The sequence below is a fragment of the Leucopleurus acutus genome (genome assembly GCF_964270905.1).
Source record: "Leucopleurus acutus genome assembly, chromosome: 1".
Taxonomy (NCBI): domain Eukaryota; kingdom Metazoa; phylum Chordata; class Mammalia; order Artiodactyla; family Delphinidae; genus Leucopleurus; species Leucopleurus acutus.
The window spans coordinates 93,491,616-93,511,895 of NC_139142.1; the positions used below are offsets into that span (position 1 = coordinate 93,491,616).

The 20,280-nt window shown below is 46.4% G+C and overlaps 1 protein-coding gene across 2 annotated transcripts in view; it reads left to right on the top strand.

Moving 5' to 3' along the window:
* GLDN (gliomedin) overlaps nt 1-19,296 on the top strand; it is a 67,092-nt gene extending 47,796 nt beyond the window's left edge. For both annotated transcript variants that reach the window (XM_082849564.1, XM_082849565.1), the window contains 6 exons: nt 6,986-7,123; nt 9,404-9,532; nt 12,225-12,308; nt 12,406-12,531; nt 14,070-14,220; nt 16,603-19,296. In XM_082849564.1, the coding sequence (XP_082705690.1) occupies nt 6,986-7,123; nt 9,404-9,532; nt 12,225-12,308; nt 12,406-12,531; nt 14,070-14,220; nt 16,603-17,080 (1,106 nt within the window). In that variant the 3' untranslated portion in view covers nt 17,081-19,296. The remainder of the gene's footprint in view (nt 1-6,985; nt 7,124-9,403; nt 9,533-12,224; nt 12,309-12,405; nt 12,532-14,069; nt 14,221-16,602) is intronic.
* Nucleotides 19,297-20,280: the final 984 nt, after the last annotated feature.

A 20,280-nucleotide genomic window follows, 5' to 3' on the forward strand; every position in this document is an offset into this window, starting at 1 on the left:
TCAACACAAATACATCTGTAATCACAATGTGAGGTGCACATTTGAAGGAAAGAACAGGGTGTTATAAGCTACAGTGCAGAGAGGGCGGGTCGGGAGGTAACGTCTGAGGTCAGACCTGAGGGATGAGGGCGAGGCAGAGGGTGGCCCAGGTGGAGGGCACACACCTGCCAAGGCCCTGCTGGGGCAGCTGGGGGAGGGGGCGTGCAGCAAGGTGAGATGGGAGGCGGGGGCCAGACCCTTACAGAGCCTTCGGGTTAGTGGTCTGGGGTCTCTCTGTCAGCCACAGGGACTCATGCAGGATGTGACCTGCTGGGCCAGGATCATGGCTGTGGAGAACGAAGGGCCGTCATTTCAGCTGAGAGTTCCACTAAATCGTTAGTGGTTTGCCAGGCAAGGGGTGGGAGAGGGGAGGAGTGGGCATGCGTTCCAGAAAGAGGGAACAACAAGTGCTATTACCAAAATCAGGAAAAAGAGACTGTGTTCCACAGAGATAGGACTGGGTTAGGCTGGACCATGCCCTCTAGCAGTGATCCTCTGGACAATAGTAAATAGCTGACATTTACTGTCAGGCACACTACCTAGTCCTCTCTACACTCACCTCATTTAGTCTTCACAACACCCCCAAGGAGATGGGTATTTTTACCAGCCGTATTTTTCCCAGATGAAGAAACCTAATCTTTCTGTTTTCCAAACAGGTCAGGCCCACCCTTTCCCAGGGCCTTTGCACTGCTGTGGCCCGGCCCTTCCTGAGGCCCGTCCTTCCCACAGAGCAGATCTCAGCTTATAAGTCACCTCCTCTTCAAGATCGTCCCTGACCTCTGTGTCTGGCCCCTGCCTCACCAACTCAGTCACATTCCCTGCTCTTTTCCAATAACATATCCCTCCCTGAAATTCTCTCCCAGTGTTGCCTGTTGATATGCTGATGGTCTGACTCCCTAGGGAGAACGTGAGGTCCGTGAGAACCAGGCCATGTCACTCTCGCTTAGACTAAACCTCCAGAGCCTGGAACAGCCAGCGAAAGAGGGCAATCAAGTCATGGTTGAACTAATGGACGTAACTTGTCCAATGTCCAAAAGCTAATAAGTGGAGGAGGTGGGATTTGAACCCAGGCCTCTCTGACTCCTGGACCCCTGCTCTTAAACACGACTGCACTAAACGTCTAGGCTCGAGGGGGTCGGGCCCAAGCTGTGAGAGCGGCGTTAGCCCGAGCCAAGGGAAGGAAGGCTGGGCCTTGGGAGCTAGTGCTGTTAATTGTCGAAGGATGATGCTGAGTCTGACCCTGAGTCTTCCCGGGAGGCTGGGAGAGCGCCAGTCCTTCAGAGAGGCCCGCAGGACATGTGCAGGAACGCACAGTTCAATGAGTACTAACCTGTCAGGCAGAAAGAATGGTCTCTGCTCTCCTGGCAGAGGGGAGCCAGGAAAGGAGTTCCGGGAGCACCTGCCTCGAACCCCGACTGGCTCTGAGGCCTTGGGCAGGTCAGTCCGTCATCGGGCCTTGGTCTCCTCTGTACGCTAAGGAGGTTGTCTTCCAACAACTCTAGCATGGCTTCCGGTTTTTAAACAGCCTGCTCTAGTGTTTGCCTATGAAGGAGAGACTATTACTTGACATAGCTCTCAGCCAACCCCAGCTGAGGCTCAGTAAATAATTAATGAGTGAAAAATGAAGGAATGTATGAATGAGAAGAATAGAACATAATTTCTGTCCATAAGAGCTTACAGTCCTGTTGAAAGAGAAGATATAGTGTATATACAGGATGAATTCAATAACTGGTTATTCTGATATGAAGATGCTTTGTACTACACACCAGAGAATACTGCCGGAAGAAAAATCTGAACTTTGCTGTGCAGATAATGAACAAATAGGATCCAGTGTAGAGGACGGATTGTACAGTAGAGACAAGTGTAAAGGACAAGAGAGATAAGTGTGATCAACATCTTGGACACAAACAGAGGGGAGATGGGGAGGGCATTGCAGGGGGGAGAACAGAAAGGCCACGCTCGGAGGAACTTCTAAGGAGGCTGCCCCTGCGTATAAGAGGGGACCCAGGTGAGCCTGGGGTGGGGTCAGGGCCTTTAGCTCCATGTCTGCTGGAGGCCGCCAGGAGCCACTGCGGGCTCTTGAGAAGAAGACTAACCTGACGAAACCAGAGTTTGGAGCTTTAGACCAACAGTTGTTTCCAGGATATTGAAATATGAAGATAACCCTCAATGTCTGACCTTAGGGATGCTAAGAACAAGGGTGCAGTAGGCCAGAGCCAGATCTTGAAGTCTTGGTTTGGGTCCCGGATCTTCCGCTTACTAGCTGTGTGCACTTGGGCAAGTTACTTAATCACTCTGTTTCCTTATCTGTAAAATGAGAACAGTCATAGTATCAGCCTCATAGTGTTGTAAGGAAGATTAAATTAATTAATATATATATAAAGTGCTTAGAATAGGGCCTGACACATAGCAAGTGCTATGTTAGTGTTAGATATTACTGTTAGTGTTGTTTCCAAGGGTGAGGAAGGAAATCTGAGTGGAAATGCCTCTATTTATTTGAAAACACCGACTTAGATTTAGAGAGAAGAATTGGACTTACATGTTGTCAATTTTGCAGCTAGCGTCTTTTTCGAAGTTTGACGTGCTATGCCTCAAAACCAAGCATTTTCTTTCCCTCCATCTGCCTCTCACTTTCTCACTCAAGAGTTAATGCCTCAGTGTCTTCTCTAAGAATCGACTCTCCACCAAAACAGAAATAAACGCCCTCCTCCTTATTCATCCCAGTCTTGGGTCTGGGTTTTTCCCAACACCCTTGGCTCCGTTTCCTTTGCCTCAGTCGGTCACAGATGGTCCTGCCAAAAATAAGATGTCCTCCCTCACCCCTTGCAGTGAAGATGATGGCGTTGACCCCAGCTGGTCACACAACCCCAAACTCTAAAGCTGGGAAAACAGCTTGTTTTGAGTGGGCGCCACCGGGGAAGGAAAAAAGCAGAAAACCACACCCAGCGCCCGAGCGAAGCAAGAGGAATCTGGCCTTTCTTTCCTGGCAGAATGTGCTGACTCAAAGCCTGCCAGGAATCACGGGACAACAATGCCGAGGTCCAGGCCACACAATGTTTAACAGTGTCCCTGTGCACAGCTGAGTCAGGGGAAGGTAGAAAGTGCCACATTCAAGTCCTCTGATGAGGTGGCGGTATACTTCTGACACACCATGGCCAGTGCGTGGCCAAGACAAGGGAAAACTTTGTGGAGGCAGCAAAGATGGTATGTAGTCAAAACATCCCCTACCCTTTCTTAATGAAAGCTTAAAAATTATCATGCAGACATATCTGAGAGTCAGAATACATCCATAAGCAAAGGTCCTTAATATCCTGAGCTTTAAACACCTGCCCCTGTGCAGGCTGCATTATAGCAGCTGCATTACAGTATGAACGTTTTTCTATTTCACGCCTTGCCTTTTTGAGAAAGGGGGAAAAATGCATAAGAGGAAGGAATAAAAGAAAAGAAGGGGAAATCAAACGATGATGCAGAGAGGCTCTTTGTGACTAGAATAAATGCCTGAAAAAGAAACCCCTTAAGTAACTAGAAGATACCATTTCCCTGAGCATTGCTGAATGTAGGTCATGTGATACCTTTAGAAGGTATCAGTTATACTCGGTGCATTGTGCTGGCTGGACACTATGGCAACGTTCTCTTTTGTGTCCTTCAGATAATGTGCTAAATTGCCTATTTAAAATACTGACAAAAGAACGTGTGCTCATGCAGAGGTCCCTGATTAAGAGAGGTCCCTGCTCTTCTTCACATCCTCTTCCACTGTGTCCCCAGCAACTCCATCAGTGCAAGATGACACCCAAGATCACCCCTGGCAGAGGCAGGGCACCAGGGGCTTCTGACCCCCATCTACAGCTGAATTGCATGGTTTCCACTGAGTTGTTTTTTTTAGTAGTTGGCTGAAATCTAGTGAATGTTTCTTTGTTCACCACATTTTTTAACAGTGATCAACACTTTAAGTTTCTTTCATATACTGCTGACTTCCTTGGGATGGTCTGTGTAGGGTGCCTTGAGTCTGGAAGACCTTATCATTCCCTCGGCATAAGGGAAAGCTGCTAAGAGCTCCAGATGTATGTTTTAGGGAATAATGGCCCCCGATGGCAGTGCAGAGTATTCCAGCGCGATCTGTGGTGTGATGTGATATAATAACCTCCCCATTGCTGCAAGGGCTTGAAAGGAGCCAGTCGGGTGGTGGAGAGGGGCTTTCAGGGTTGGATGGGAGGTTAATCTAAGTGACCCCTAAGGTGCCTTCCGATCTGGAATTCTATGATTCTCTTCGGACAGCTGTATAGGAATCCTATGGGGCTGGTAGGAAGTTGGGGGTAGGGTTCAGAATTGGTCTTAAATCTGGGGGGAAGACAATTGCAATGGCACAGAATGACAATTGGAGAATGGGGATTGGCCGAGTTGATGGGGCACAGGAGAGGGGTGAATGGGCAGTCACTCAGCCAGAACCTATAAGAAGGGGCTTGGGACTGGCAAGGTAATTAGAAAAAACAATGAATGCTAAGCCCTTTTGGTTAAAGAGGTTGAGAGAAACTGAAGTTTTGCACTAAAACTTGCCTCTGGCTCTTCCCTATTGCCTGAAATCTCTGCCCCTTTGAAAAATATCTCTATTGAGCAGTATCTCCAGGAGGCTCTTGTCAAAATGAGCAAATGATCCCTGCAATAGGGTATCGTATTAACTGATCCATATCTGGCAATACCTTTGCACAATAGTAAGTAATCACTTTCCCTCTCAGTGTGCCTAGGTGCTCATGAGTTCTAGCAACCTTTTTGTAGATTTTCTACATAAATAATCATGTCGTCTGCATATAAAGACAATTTTAATTTATCCTTTCTAATCTGTTTGCCTTTATTTTTTTCTTTGCTTTATTGCACTGGCTAGAACCTCCAGTACAGTGTGAAATAAAAGTGATGAGAATAGATACCATTGTCTTTTTCCTGATCTTAGGGGGAAATCATTTAGTCTTTCATCATTAGGGATGATGTTAGCTGTAGGTTTTTTCATAGATGCCCTTTTTCAGATTGAGGAAGTTTCCTCCTATTCCTCTTTTTTTTTCATAAATTTTTATTTATTCATTTGTTTTTGGCTGCTTGGCTGCTTTGGGTCTTCATTGCTGCGCGCGGGCTTTCTCTAGTTGCGGCGAGTGGGGGCTACTGTTCGTTGTGGTGTGCAGGCTTCTCATTGCAGCGGCTTCTCTTGTTGCGGAGCACAGGCTCTAGGCACACGGGATTCAGTAGTTGCAGCACGCGGGCTCAGTTGTTGTGGCACGTGGGCTCGGTAGTTGTGGCTTGCAGGCTCTGGAGAGCAGGCTCAGTAGTTGTGGCGCACAGGCTTAGTTGCTCCGTGGCATATGGGATCTTCCTGGACCAGGGCTCGAACCTGTGTCCCCTGCATTGGCAGGTGGATTCTTAACCACTGCACCACCAGGGAAGTCCCCTTCTATTCCTCATTTGATGAGAATTTTTATTAAGAATGGGTGTTGTATTTTATCAAATGTCTTTTCTGCCTCCACCAAGGTGGTCATATAATTTTTTTCTTGCTTAAATTATTAATATGCTACATTACATTGACTAAATGATTAAACTACTTTCAGTAGTTTAAACTACAGTTTAGAGACATCTGGCTGGGTAGTTAAACTACTTTCTGCTCAGTTTAATCCTTTTGAAGCTTGTTTTTAAGCTTTGTTATGATAGATCCACGGCAGCCTTGACTCTTGGGCTAATTTAGCCTCACTACTAAGAGAAGACTTTCCAAGGACTCGACCTAACAGCGCACCATTCTCTGAGATCTCTCTGCTTTGACTGGTGGGAATGAGAACCTTTCCCTGTGCAAGCTCTGAGAGTTGTGTAGTGAGTGGCTTTCTTTTCATTCTTTTCCCTACCTTGTAGATTTTCACCCTGCACAGACTATTACTCTGACAAAGACTTGAGGAAACACCTCTGAAGTTCTCCAGAGCTCTTTCTACATGATTACCCCCCTCTCATATTCTGTCTCATGAATCCTAGCCACCTTTATCTCCCCAAACTCTACTTTTTGTCTCCTCACCTCAGTGAAATTGGTGGGCTTTGTTTAGGTTCCCTGTCCCTGAGCTGCTGTGTGGAAACTACTATGAGCCGAGGCAATCATATTATGCATGTTGTTTGCTTCCTTTCTCCCAGGCATCAGAATACTAACTATGCTGCTGTCGTACAATGCTGAGATGAGTCACTGCATAGATCTTGACTATTCCTAGCTGTGGGTGGTAGGACTGTAGTTCCTATAGTGATGCCTCCCTGTGAGCAGAGACAGAGATTTCCTCCATTATATTTTGTTCACACTATCACCATCCCTTGTAATGCTTGTCCTAAAGCAGCTTTACCTGTTTTGCTACTTTGATTAAAAGCATTTTGCATTGGAATGTCACAGAAAAGGGCATTGGAGTTGGAATCAAGATTTTTGCTTCTCACTTAGCATCAACTGTAACCCCTGAGGCCTTAGTTCCGACTTCTGTAAAATGAGAGTAAGGATAACTGACCAGCCTACCACTCCCATGTTGTGAGGAATATACCAGATAATGCAGAGGACAACATCCACCCTTATGGTGCCAACAAACCCCTCTGAGTTCTCAGTCCTTCCTGCTGGGGTGAGGAGGGCGTGGGGTGGGGGAGGGCAGACTTCCAATTAGGCTTTACCTTCTTTCTGCTCTTGCTGTGACTGTCCTTCTAGGGGTTCACTCCTCTCCAACCTGTTGGCCCAGCCAAATGTCTCTAAAAAGAATTCAACAGAACCACCTGGAGATACTATTCGTTCATGAATTGAGAACATGCTGCTGTCCTAAAATGGTTATGAAGTGTTATGTATTTGGTTTCTGAAGCTACTTCACCTTAAAAATACAAAGTACGATATTACAAAGTAGTTAGTGTGCCAGAATTCCCTGCACAACAGGCTAATAAATCATTTTTTTCTCAGGGCCACCTGGAGCCACAGGAACTCCAGGGGAAAAGGGAGACCCTGGTGAGCTGGGCTTGACTGGAAACGAGGGCCCAGCAGGGCAGAAGGGTGACAAGGGAGACAAAGGGGACGTGTCTAATGATGTACTTCCTTCAGGTAAGGGGCTGGCGCTCAGGCTCTCTCCCAGGGTGAATGGGCCCAGAACTTGGCCTGGCTTCTAGTACCAAGGCTGCTCCAGGTCTTCTCTCCTTAGCTGCCTATGTGCCCATCTGTTTCTCAGCATGTTTTAGAGTTCTGTGCTTTCAACAAGGAGAGAACCATGCATGTAAGCCCAATGTTTGTTGGTGAGACCAAATCTGATATCTAAGCATGAGCAGTTGAGATAATGCAGGTCTAAGTGTCATGGCTGGATGGATTTCGGATGAAGGAAGCTTCCTTTTTCCAAATAGCTATTACATCCAGCACAATCCAGAACAAGACAAGTAAGCGAGCAATTTCAAATACCTCAGAGGACAACAGACAGAAAGCACAGCTTCAGAGTTGAGCTAGAGCCATCCTCAGGCCCTTATCCTAAGACTTTTGACATAGAATTGGGGGAGACATCGTTGCTGATCTTCTTTTTCTGGTTTCCAGCCCAGGTTAAAAACAGATAATTGCTGTCTATGGGGGAGGAGGTGGAGGCACAGCAAGCCTCAGAAAGACAATTACATGGTGGAAAGAGTAGGCGACAGCTGATGGTCATGGCACAGAAAGAGGCAGAAGAATTTTAAAAGCACACTACTTTGGAGACCATTTATACCATAAAAACATAACTATCCTATTAATGTGGTCAATAAGCATTTTTTAATATCAGAGAACACCATTTATGAATTAGGGATTTTGCTAGTAGCTGGAAATAAGAATATGAAAATGAGTTAAGACATAATATCTGTCCTCAAGAAGCTAGGATGATAGATGTTCAGAACAATGACCCTGAATCAGTTGCCCATCCAGCCATTCAAAATTTATTGAGCATCTGCTATTTGCCAGGTACTGTGCTAAGACCAAAGCACCAAGGAAAGATCAAATTAGGTTTAGCATGCTTTGTTTAACAAACAGGGAAGTTGCCATGCAAAATACGTAAAATGTAATAAGTGTTTTGACAGGATCATATATATGTGAATATACTTTGAAAATATAAGGTCATGTTATACTCAGTTATACGGGAAATCTACACATCCAGAATACCACACTCCCCTATACTACCAGACAAGTGAGGGTGACCACAAACCATTCAGGAAAGCAACATCTCTGAGTGTACCCCAGTTCTAGAGAACAGGCCAGAGCTGAGTGTGTGCTCTTGGCCAGAGAGCAGAGAAGGAATAGGAGGGTTGGATTGTGTTTGCCCTGCCTGCAGATCTCTGCCCCTTCCACAGTGGGCTTGGACCCACTGTTAGCCTCTGTGACCCCTGCTTGCCCACTCCAAAGCAACTGAAAGTGCTTATTTGGTGGGGCTGGGAAGAGGCAGCTAAAGAGATCTTAGATCACCAGTCAGCCCAGGAAAGGAGGGTAGAACAAAAGGACTGAATATCCCAGCCTAGCGGCATCTTTATGAAAGTTCCATAACCAATGGCCCCTGCAAAGGGCTGTACCCACACTGGCCACCTGAAGCTGGGAGTGTGTAGGGATTCCACCTGCTGATGTGTAGAGAATCCAACTGTCCGAGCACTCACCCCGATGACTTCAGTGGATTCTCACAAGTCAGGACAGGGAGTATGAGACAATCTGGAAATGAAGAACCAGTCTCGGAGGGTTAAGCTGCCTGCCCAAGGTCACAGAGCAGGACAGGAGCCCCTGATTTCTTCTACCACATAGAGGCATGTTTCTCATACCTGACATCTTAGGAAGAAAACATCTTAGGAAGTTTTTAAAAATACAGATGACCAGCTTCCCCACCATTTTGATCTAATTGATCTGGGAGGGGGCCCAGGCATTAGAATTGTGTTTGAGCCCCTTGGGTGATTCTAATAAGTAGTCAGGGTTGAGCTTTCCCAACATCAGCCAATGAAAAAAGGATGAGCTTAGGAGCAAGACACCCCTAAGGGAGAGTCCCAGCTCTATTCCAGTTGTGACCTGGGGCAAAGCACTGAACTTCCCTGAGACTGGGGTCACTGAGGAACCGCTGATACTATCTCACAGAGTGGCTGAGAAGGACAAAGGGGAGGAGATTTATAAAATTCCTAGCACAATTCCTGGCACATAGTTGGAACTCAGCCCCTGCTATGGGTGCTCCCTCGACTCTGTGTGAACAAGTGCTGGAGGACATCTGTGTCTGGGAAGGGGGACTCAGCAAGCCTTCCTGGAGATGCTGGGTCCCCTTCTCCCTTGTTTGAAGCCCCTCTCTGCCAATGGCTCTTTAATCAACCCCCATCCCTGCTTCTCTCTCTCTTTCTCCAGGTGCCAAAGGTGACCAAGGCCCACCCGGCCCACCTGGGCCCCCGGGCCCTCCGGGTCCCCCAGGGCCCCCCGGAAGCAGAAGATCCAAAGGCCCTCGTCAGCCAAACATGTTCAACGGCCAGTGCCCAGGTCACCCACCCCTGCCCCAGGGAACCACCTCTTCAGTTAATGATCCCAAACTCTCAGGCTTCACCCAGGCTTTGTGACCAGATTTGTTTTAAACAGAGGGAAATTTTGCCCAAAGCGAGTGTCCCCACCTTGCAACATGTTCCTGGGAGGCCTGAGCAGTCTGCCTGGGGTGAGGACTGGCGGCAGGTTTAGAATTGGGCCTCCCACCCCCTGGCCTCATCCCTCTCCCTTCACTTGTCACCAGACTCTTTGCTCCTCCCTGCCAGATCCGCCATCCCTGGAGCATGAAGGGCTTGACTGATGCTGGGGAGATGGTGATGATGGGGAGATTCAGATCGGCTAACTTCCCACAACACCCCAGTACTACCATCACCACCACTAATGTTGATGTTCCAGGCACAGGGCTAAGCGCTCAGTTCATTTAATTCTACAACAGTCCTATGATGTAGGAGTCGTATTCTTACCAGTTTACAGATACAAAGCTGAAACCCCAGGGAACTACATAGCCTGTCCACGGTCACTCAGTTAGTAAGTGACAGAGCTAGGATTCAAACCCAGATGTGACTGCTTGTAAAGCCCCTGCTTAGAGCATCTTCCTTTCAGAGACGGAAGTCCACACTTTGAGCATAAGGCAGTCAAGGCCAAGGGACGCCTGGTCTCTGGCAGGCCTGGACGGTTTGTTCTTTGGCCAGTTGTTACAGGGGTGGCCATGGGGTTGAAAGCTAAGGAGAAATCAAGGGCCCTACTAACGGGAAATCCTTCTAGGGTAGAGCTAGAACTTCTCCCCACAGTGGTGACCGGGGACTAATTCACCTAACTTAGGCCGTGAGAAAGCACAACTTGATGCCTTGCTTCCTGGCAGAGAGGAGGGTCCTGACTGGAGTTTCTTTGTCACTTGCTGTGGATTTCATTGCCACTGTCTTAAACAGTCTTTCATTCTGTCTGGTGCACTGTTCTTTCTGGAAGACATTTGGGGAGCACACACAGTCAGAGTGGGTGAATCTGAGCTTTCAAAGATGTTACCACCCCCAGTAAATGGAGCCTAATTACATCCTGCCCAGCAGTTATCTGCTTGTTAAATCACCACAGAGCTGCTTCCGCCCCGGGTCAGTGCCACCCCCTCTATTAGCATCACCCTTTGTTCAGCCTCCCTTGGACTGTGAGCTCAGTGGGAACCTTCCCCCGAGCGGAGGCGAGGTCTGACCTTGCTCTTTGGGAATTCTGATTTGCCAGAGGCTCTGTCAGCAGCGAGAGGGGTGCTGGAGAGGTGCTCTCCTCCACCTCGCCTGTCCACCAAGAGGCTGGTCTGCAGGGGATGGGCTCCAGGGTTGTGAAAACTGCTTTAAAAGAGAGCCCGTTATCTTCCACTCTTCCTCCTGGAAATGAGTCCTCCTTGCACCCAGCATCTGAACTTGACCCTCTCTCCTGCTCCAACTCCCTTGCTTTAACCCCCATCCCACTCCCACAGCCTTAGAAGCTGGTGGGCGCTACATGAATTAATGAGGGCCTTTTCTTCAGACTAAGAATGGGAGGGTCTCTCTGTCTCCCTCTTGTGCAAAGCCCAAGCCCCTAAGAGGAAACTCCAGACGAAACCCAGGACAGCAGCATTGCGTGGTGGTGGGGGGAGACTAACAGATCCCGAGACTGCTCTCTTTGGGTGACAAAGGGCTTCAGAGAGACACAGGCTCATCCAGCTAAAGGAAGATTAGAGACCACGGAGGGTCCTGCCTCCTTATTTTGCCGATAAAGAAACCTCTCTAGTTTATTCTGGGAGTTTCCCTAGTGACAGTTGAGGTGCTCCTTTCTATCAAGCAACCACAGGGTGATTGGAAATCCTCAGAATTTGTCTAGGGAAGTGGGCCTGGCCTTTCTCAGAAAGCCTGATTTGCCCCAACCTGCCCCCAGGTAGGGGGTCCTTACCCCCAGGCAGTCCACTCCCTCTCATCTTCACAATGACCATATTCCTCCCTGCCTCCTGTCCTGCTTCTGCCACCCCGAGCCACCTCTCCACCAAAGGTCTGAATTAAGCCTGTTTGCTAAGGGGAACAATGACAAGCCAAGGAGGATGAATTTGAGCTCAGTTGTAGCCTCAAACCAACTATGGATCAGGTGCCCCTCAAGGACCTGGGTCCTCCAGGCCTTCAAGCAGAAACAGGTGGGAAATGGGGTGGGAAGGGGCTCAAATTTCTCTGTGCTGGGCTGCCTCTAGGCTCCTTCTTCCTCTGTGATTCTACTCCCTGGCAGTTCAGGAAGACAGGGTAAAGTGGGTCATCCCATCATGAGACTGCTCCCTCATCCCCATCAGCTTCCCTGAAAGTGAAAATTCCTCCAGAAAAATGAAGACTGTGATAGATTCCCACTGGCCCAGAGGGACCAGGAACATGTCAGTAAGCCTGTCTTTCTCCCAGGTTGCTCAGGGCTTGGATGGCTGACTCAGGTGACATTTTCCTGATTGTAGTATCTTAGCAACTATTGTCATGGAACGCTTGTTGGAAACTCCCCGGGGAGGGGAAAAAATTTGGAAGTGTATGACTTGGGGCTTAAAAGCAAGCAAGCAGAAACCTCGGTGAGCCTATTGTAAAGGATGCTTATGGAACTAGAGTCTGGATTGAGGTTATGTAACCAGTTATAAAGCTATATATATCTCACTGTGCCAACTAGTTTGCTCTGATTATCATTGTTGTTGTTTTAGGTGAGACGTGTGCTGTACCAAATGATGATACCTTGGTTGGAAAAGCTGATGAGAAAGTCAGTGAACACCATTCCCTGCAAGCAGGTACAGAAACAAAGCATCCTGTTTTAAAATTCAGAAATCAGATGGCTAAAAGTCATAATTGGTAGGTGGGTAACTTTCCTTTCTCTTCTTTTGGTAGAATCCATGATCATGTCCATTGGAAACCCAACACAAGTTTTGAAAGTTAAAGAGACGTTTGGGACTTGGATAAGAGAGTCTGCTAACAAGAGTGATGAACGGATCTGGGTTACTGAACATTTTTCAGGTGCTTTCACTTGGCGGATGATCCATATCTGTGTTGTAATTGTACCTTTCATCAGTTGCCCCCTTTCAGGCTTATCCTATTTCTGTGTCTGAAGTCCCTGCTAATTGGTGTAACAGACTTGCTCTTTATTTTAGAAAGCCCAAATGAGTAGGCAGAATACTTTTCTCAGTTGAGCACACTGGTGACAAGACTTGCAGTTCAGGTCACAGGGGCATGACCAGGGCACCCTCAGTGTAGCTTATTCCAATTTTCAGCAAAGTGTCCAGAAGGAAACAAATAGCATTATGACTTATGGGTTTATAAACCCCAAAAACCGTAATGTGGAAGAAATGTCGGAGACAAATTCCTCTGCATGGTCTATCTTTCTTTAAGGAGAGTACTTTTGGCCACTATTCTAAGATATCCGTGGGCAGAGAGCCCAGGGGAGAGGGTGAAGTGTCATCTTGCAGGTCTGCTGCATCTGAGCATGACCCTGGTCACACTGCCTCAAAGGAATGTGGTCTGGAATTGCCAGTGGTAGTAGCAGTGGCCCCATGACAGAAGAGGCCTGGCCATACCTACTAGTCAGAGCAATAGCTGAGATACGCTGCTTCATTTCATCAAGGCTCACACGTCAGCTGGCAGTGACTGCCTGGATGACCAGCTGAGAAGGATTCTGTGGCTCGAAAGGAAAGAACAAGGTCATGAGTCAGCATGGCCACTGTGGAGTGCAAGAGGCAGAAGGTGACTGCACGGTGCTCTTCCCGATACAGGCCTATGTCAGCCTGATAGAAAATGTTATAAAATCGTAGGGGAGAGGGTGATGCCATTTTCCTGGGAGGATCAAAGCCAACTCTATGGTTACTATGTTGAAAAGATGGTTCGGAAAAAGAAACAAAACTGAGTTATTTGTAGTGAGGTGGCAGGAGCTAGAGTCTGTCATACAGAGTGAAGTAAGTCAGAAAGAGAAAAACGAATACCGTACGCTAACGCATATATATGGAATCTAAAAAAAAAATGGTTCTGAAGAACCTAGGGGCAGGACAGGAATAAAGACGCAGACGTAGAGAATGGACTTGAGGACACGGAGAGGGGGAAGGATAAGCTGGGATGAAGTGAGAGTGGCATTGACATATATACACTACCAAATGTAAAATAGCTAGCTAGTGGGAAGCAGCCGCATAGCACAGGGAGATCAGCTCGGTGCTTTGTGACCACCTAGAGGGGTGGGATAGGGAGGGTGGGAGGGAGACACAAGAGGAGGGGGATATGGGGATATACGTATGCATATAGCTGATTCACTTCGTTATACAGCAGAAACCAACACACCACTGTAAAGCAATTATACTCCAGTAAAGACGTTAAAAAAAAAAACTAAAAAAAACCGATGGTTTGGGAATCCATAGAAGAGAATTGACCTTTGAGTTTGAGAGCCTGAGGCTCTTGAAAGTGGACAAGCACCCTTACAGGACATCTCACTCTCACCTTCTATCCTTTTAACTTCCTCCCCCGACTCACTGCCAAGCTGTGATTGCCTTTCGCTGGCTTCCCTCCTGCAGGCCTCAGGGTGAAGGAATTCCAGGACCAGCCCTCACTGCTGAATGGCAGTTACACGCTCATCCACCTCCCGCACTATTTCCATGGCTGTGGGCACACCGTTCACAACAACTCTCTCTACTACCACAAAGGAGGCTCCAACACCATAGTGAGGTGAGTCCCCTGGGGCCCCTGGCACCCTCCTCTCTGCCCCACAGCCCATCCTTCAACGACTTAGGGGAAGGGACTGTGGTTCCATCATCTTTATGTCCCCAGGGGTGACACACAGCCAGAGATCAGTGAGGGTTTGCTGACCAAATGAACCACAGGACACGATGAGTGAGCCCCATATCTGCATTTATTGCTGGTCTGGACACCAAGAGTAAGGTCAGGGCCAGAGAGAAGGAGGCCTGGAGTGATAACAGCAGGAGCTTTCTCATCCTTTGGGAAAGGAAGCAGCAGAACCCAGAGCTCCCTCTAGCAGGAAGGTATCATACCCTGAAATCAGGGTATGATATGCTCTGAAAAATGTTGGGTATGAAGAATTTCATGTCACGGCTGAGATCACCGAGGACTAGAGACTGCAAGGCAAAGTCAGGGTTCCCGCCTTCAGATCACTCTGTCATCCTGACGGAGCCCTCGCCAGGCCACCTCCCCTGCTCCCTCCGCTTTCCCACGGGGAGGGGAGGTGGCCACACAGGTAGTCGGTGACCAGGGCAGCAGCCCAAGCTTCCTGGCTTCACACAAGAATTGCTGAAAGTTGTCTGCATGGCTCCGGAAGAAATTGAGTTCTGGGCTTTAGAGGCAGAAGCGGGTCATCTTGGGCAAATCAAGAGAGCAGTGAACTCAAGTTCCAACTCTCCTGCCTACTTACTCGTGGCTTCATGGGAGAGACTCCGCCTCCTATGATCTCCATGTCCTCATTAAAAATGCAAAGGCGGACCAGAGCCTCTGCAGCCCTCCACTCTGAAATGACAATTCCAGTGTTACGAAAGCCACGGTCCTCGTCATTCCAAACAAGAGACAAGGATCTTGAGGGAGGACTGGGTCCCTTCTCTCTCTCCCTCTGTGAGATCCAGCTTCAGCAACCTTGTTGGTGCTGCAGAGCTAGGCTAGGATCGGGGCAGGTCTCCTAGTACATCGTGCAGTTAAACCAGCCACATTGGACACACGTGTCAGCCGTGGCTGCAAGCATCCCCTCCTGTGCCTCTTACCCCCCTCTAATGGGCTTCTGCACCACCTCGTCATCTGGACAGCATCTTGCGCTAACAGAACAAGATAACTGACCCTCCTCCCGTTGAGAGGCCCTCTCTCCCCAGACACACTCCTTTCTGTGACATGTTTTCATTCAATCCTGTGGCTCCTGGGGACCGCTGTTACATGGGGTGGTAGGAGGGGAGCTCTGGGGTAAATGAGCCCAAAGGAGGACTGGCCACCCTAAGAAAGAGTCTTCTAATGACACTAAGTTTGCGTGAGGCACTGGTTAGGAGACCTATGCTGGGGCCCTGCTCCAGTGCCAGGCCACAGACTGGGAGGAGAAGGAGAGGCAGACTGGAATTAGACGCTTTTTTTGCTGGGAGAGGCAAGCCTCATCAAGGCATGCAGTTGTAGGTGCCAGTACTAGTCAGGAACCCAATGGCAGTCCTGAATCCCGGGCATTCAGAGGAAGGAGAACCCCGAGAGCTGAGATGGGCAAGCAGGGCCTTCTCAAGCCCTCACTCTTGTTTCTTTTCAAGCTTACTTCAGGGTTTCTTGATTGGTTTCAAGGTCGCTATGTTCCAGTGCATACCCGCAGCTTCACACCCTTCACAGTTCTGCTGCTCAATGGCACCCTCTAGTGTTTTTTCCTTTTCCTTTATAAAGCCTAAAGTTCCTGAATTTTCATTCCTGCAGTTGAATCATAATCCACTTTTGATATGATCTAGATGTGGAGTCTGCCAAATCAGACGGTCTCTGGGAGCTGAGGGGCATGGGCTTTCATGCCGTCACTTCATTGATCCAGTCACTTACCAGACAAGAAAAATGACGTCACAGCCGTGACTTTGCTGCTTTGCTTCTCAGTTGGTGACTTCCTTCGTTGAGCCTCCTGTGAAACTTTTGTCTTAAAACTCCAGCATGGAGTAGACGAAGAACCCCCAAACTTGGAGTCAAAAGCCTGAGTTTAAACTCTGGCTCTGATACTTACCTGTGTTCCTGGGCCAGTCACTTCTCCTTTTCTCATTAGTAAAATGAAACGACTGGACTAGATTATCTTTTAAGGCCCCTTGCAACTTTGAGAGGGCATTTCAGGAGGTCAGCAAACACCTGAGGATTCAGGAGGTTAAGGAATTTTATCGGGGTCACATGGCTAGTAGGTGAGACTGACTGAGATGTAGTCACCATCCTCTACATCCTTGCTGCTCACAGCACTGCAGATGGAACAGTAGAATGAGCACAACCTGGGAACTTACTAGAAATGCAGTATCTCAGGCCCCACCCCAGTTTAATGGAGGAGCCTAAAAAACCACTCTTGTCCACAAAAATGGTGGCTCATATCTACTTTTTTGTACATTTCAGATTTGAATTTGGCAAAGAGACATCCCAAACTCTGAAGCTTGAAAATGCCTTGTATTTTGATCGAAAATACCTCTTTGCAAATTCCAAGACGTACTTCAATTTAGCTGTAGATGAAAAGGGCCTTTGGATTATCTATGCTTCCAGTGTGGATGGCTCGAGCATCCTTGTCGCACAGCTGGACGAGAGGACCTTCTCTGTGGTGCAGCACATCAACACCACGTACCCCAAATCCAAGGCTGGCAACGCCTTCATTGCCCGAGGGATCCTCTATGTCACGGACACCAAAGATATGAGGATAACATTTGCCTTTGATTTGTTAGGAGGGAAACAGATCAATGCAAACTTCGATTTAAGAACTTCCCCATCTGTTCTTGCCATGTTATCATACAATATGAGAGACCAGAATTTATATTCTTGGGAAGATGGCCATTTAATGCTTTATCCTGTACAGTTTTTGTCAGCTACATTAAACCAGTGATGGTATGCATTCTGTTCCCCTCAGTAAATTTCAGCTGTTCTCTGGTACCATGCATATCCCAATAGAAAACTTGTCTTTAAGGGTGGTCAGGTACTTAGCTGTCATAATCACATGACATGGGTGTTTATATGGTTGGTGACCCACTTTTAATTCAGATTCTGTAGGAGAAAATAACAGATTGGAACTCAAAAATGGCTGATATTTGGTGATTCCTTTACAAACTAGCTGGGCAAGTTACCTCTCCCTCTTTAGGTTTTGTTTGCCCCACTGGTAATTTGAAAGGGCTGGCTAAGATGATAGGTAAGATTTCCTCAAGTTGTAGGGAATTCTGTGATTCTTAGTTGTTGCCGCTCTCACAACTTTTACATATTTGGTTTTGTTTTTTTGGTTTTTAGCTACATGCTGAGCAATTTTACCTCTGAGTTGATCAGCCTGATTGCTTGAGCAACAAATTCCTTAGTGATGACTTGGTGCCTTGGAAGCTGCACTGACCCCTTAAGGCTGCTGAGGTACCTTATTACCCCTAATGTATTACCTTTCTCTGCATCTGCACCTGCTGCCAGAGCACCAGAGTGGCCATTATCCTCAGCTCCTGATTACCACTCCAAGATTAGCAAAAGCCAGGAACAGCTACCTGCTCGTGTTTCCTAATGAAACAGAAACAGGCCCTTCCAGGTTCCTATCAATTTTTGATCATGCTGATACGCAGGTTGGGTCATAAACATTGAATCCTCAGGTCTTGCAGGGTTCTTCTGCCACAGATATGGATCTGCTATCAGAGTAAATTCTGTGCTAGTGGGCATTACTCTGGCGAGAACCTTGGGAAGCACTTTGCAGTTTTCAGAAGAGAGGCACCATTCGTGGTTATTATCTAGAAGAGGGATGAGCAAACTATGACCCTCAGGCCAAAGCCAGCCCATCGTCTGTTTTTGTAAACAAAGTTTTATTCCACACGGTCACAGGCATTTGGTTATGTATTATAGTATATGACTACTTTTCCTCGACACTGGCAGAGCTGAATCACTGCGAGAAAGTTGAGTAACAGCCCAAAAAACCTAAAACATTTACTCTCTGGCCCTTTACAGCAGAAGTTTGCCAACCCCTGATCTAGAATATAAAGTGAGCCTGATTCTTGAAAGGGCTTATTCACCTGAGCCTGTTTGTTATATTTTGTTTTGTTCCAGATGAAAAAGTGGTCATTTATATGGCTTGAGTTTTTGGTAAAGAAGAAGGGTGAGAACAGCATAAAATTAAGTGGCCCTCCCAAAAAGTAGTTAATGAACTGTTCTTACCCTAATATAATTTTAAAGAATGTGATCTGGTTCCTTTGGATGCAAGGAGAAAATATAATTTAACCTGCTCCTAAATGCCCTTAGATACGCATATTTTCTGCCAATTCAGTTCTTCGAACATCCTTCAGCCCAGCACTGAGGCCCAGGCAGCGCCACTGAGAGTCGAAAGGAATCTGGAAAGTTTCTGCGGTCCTGCAGCCAGGAAAGAGACCTAGGGAAATACTTATGTAAAGATTTTTCAGCAACTTGCCCTCACTGAGTACATGAATGTGTTGGGGGGAGAGCTTCTGAAACTTTTTCACTGGAGCCAAATCGATTCTCAGTGGCCCTGAGTCCTGGTTTTATACCTTATTAATAGAAGCATTTTAAAACTTAGGGGATGTACAGATTTAAATATTTAAATCTCCCCACACCCTGCATAAACCTAGGCAGCTATTAGGGAATTTATTGTTGTTGTGTTCTCAAAATAATGGGTATTTGAAACTTTTTTCCTCACTTTTTAATTAGATTGGTTGCGCCATGTCATCACAGCTTTTAAAAAATACTCTCTTCAGATTCATGTTTTATAACAAAGTAAAATAGAGTTTCATGTTCAGGATCAATGTGTTTAATATATACTAGTCTTCTTTTAAACTATTTAAAAATATGCATTGCTGTTTCTGGACATAGGAGACCTGAATATGTATATAATTTCATAGTGATAGTTGTAATAGTAATATATACAATACTAATTGTATATACAGTAACAGCCAAAAGAGGTTACTTATTGAGTTAGCACATATTTCTTTTAGAAAAAAAGTCTTAGAAACCCTAGTCTTTATATTTGAACTATCTTAGCAGCCTTAATTTTTGGTAAGGAATCATATACTCACTCACTCACATATACTCACATATAGCGAAGTTTATACTGGGATTTCTCTCTCTCTCTCTCTCTCTCTCTCTCTCTCTCTCTCTCTTTGCTATGGCAGAGTAATATAAGGACAACTGAGTTTGACCAACAAACAAAAATGAGTAATTTCATAATAAGGGTGACAAGTTTGTCTTTACAGAGTGAAAAGAATTCAGATTTTACTAATTCTTTCCTGCAAACAGTGTTTGATTTAAAAAAAATAAAAGAAAGGTTTGAGCTCACTGCTAAAATAGAATGTACCACCTAATGTTTTTAAGTCAAGATATCATTTTAGCAGTTTACATTGTCACTTATAACCAAAGTTACTTTTAAAGCACTTTCCAAATGTTTGCACTTCTGATGTCAGAATCAAACCAGATAATTCTCTAATTCTTCTTTAATCTAAAGCAGATAGCTTCCCACCAGGAAGTAAATAATACCACCCCTCCCAACCTCAAATGTAGGTGAACCCTATTTCAAAGCATTTTCTTGCAAACTGATAATGTGTCCTATTGAAGCCATGTGGTGGTTATGGTCTCAACGTATCACTAAGCACAGGTGTTACGACAAAGAAAGAGTCCTGGGGGAAAAGTTTTAAAATGAGGAATTCTGATCTTAGGTACCTTCACAGTCTCTTACCTTCCAAGTTTGCAAGATAAAAAAGTCAAACGAGACACCAAAATGCTTGAAGAACCAGGTGTCATTTTATAGCTGCGCAGACTACACTTTGGCTGTGACTGGCTGTTCACAAACCAGATGAAGGAGAAGTTCGTGATCAGGCTTTTCAGTCTTCATGAAGCTGCTGTGACCTGGTGTACCACACTGCATTCAAAGCCATAATATCCAGTCTGTAACGACAGATTCTGAACTATTCTGAACAACAAATGAATCATGGTGAATGTCTCGTTCTTGGTTGGAATTTATTTAACTTTAATCTAATTAGTCAATAAAAATAATCATTGCTGAACACAATCACATGTTGAAACAAGTGTAGTGTTATCTTTACCTCTTATTAATTT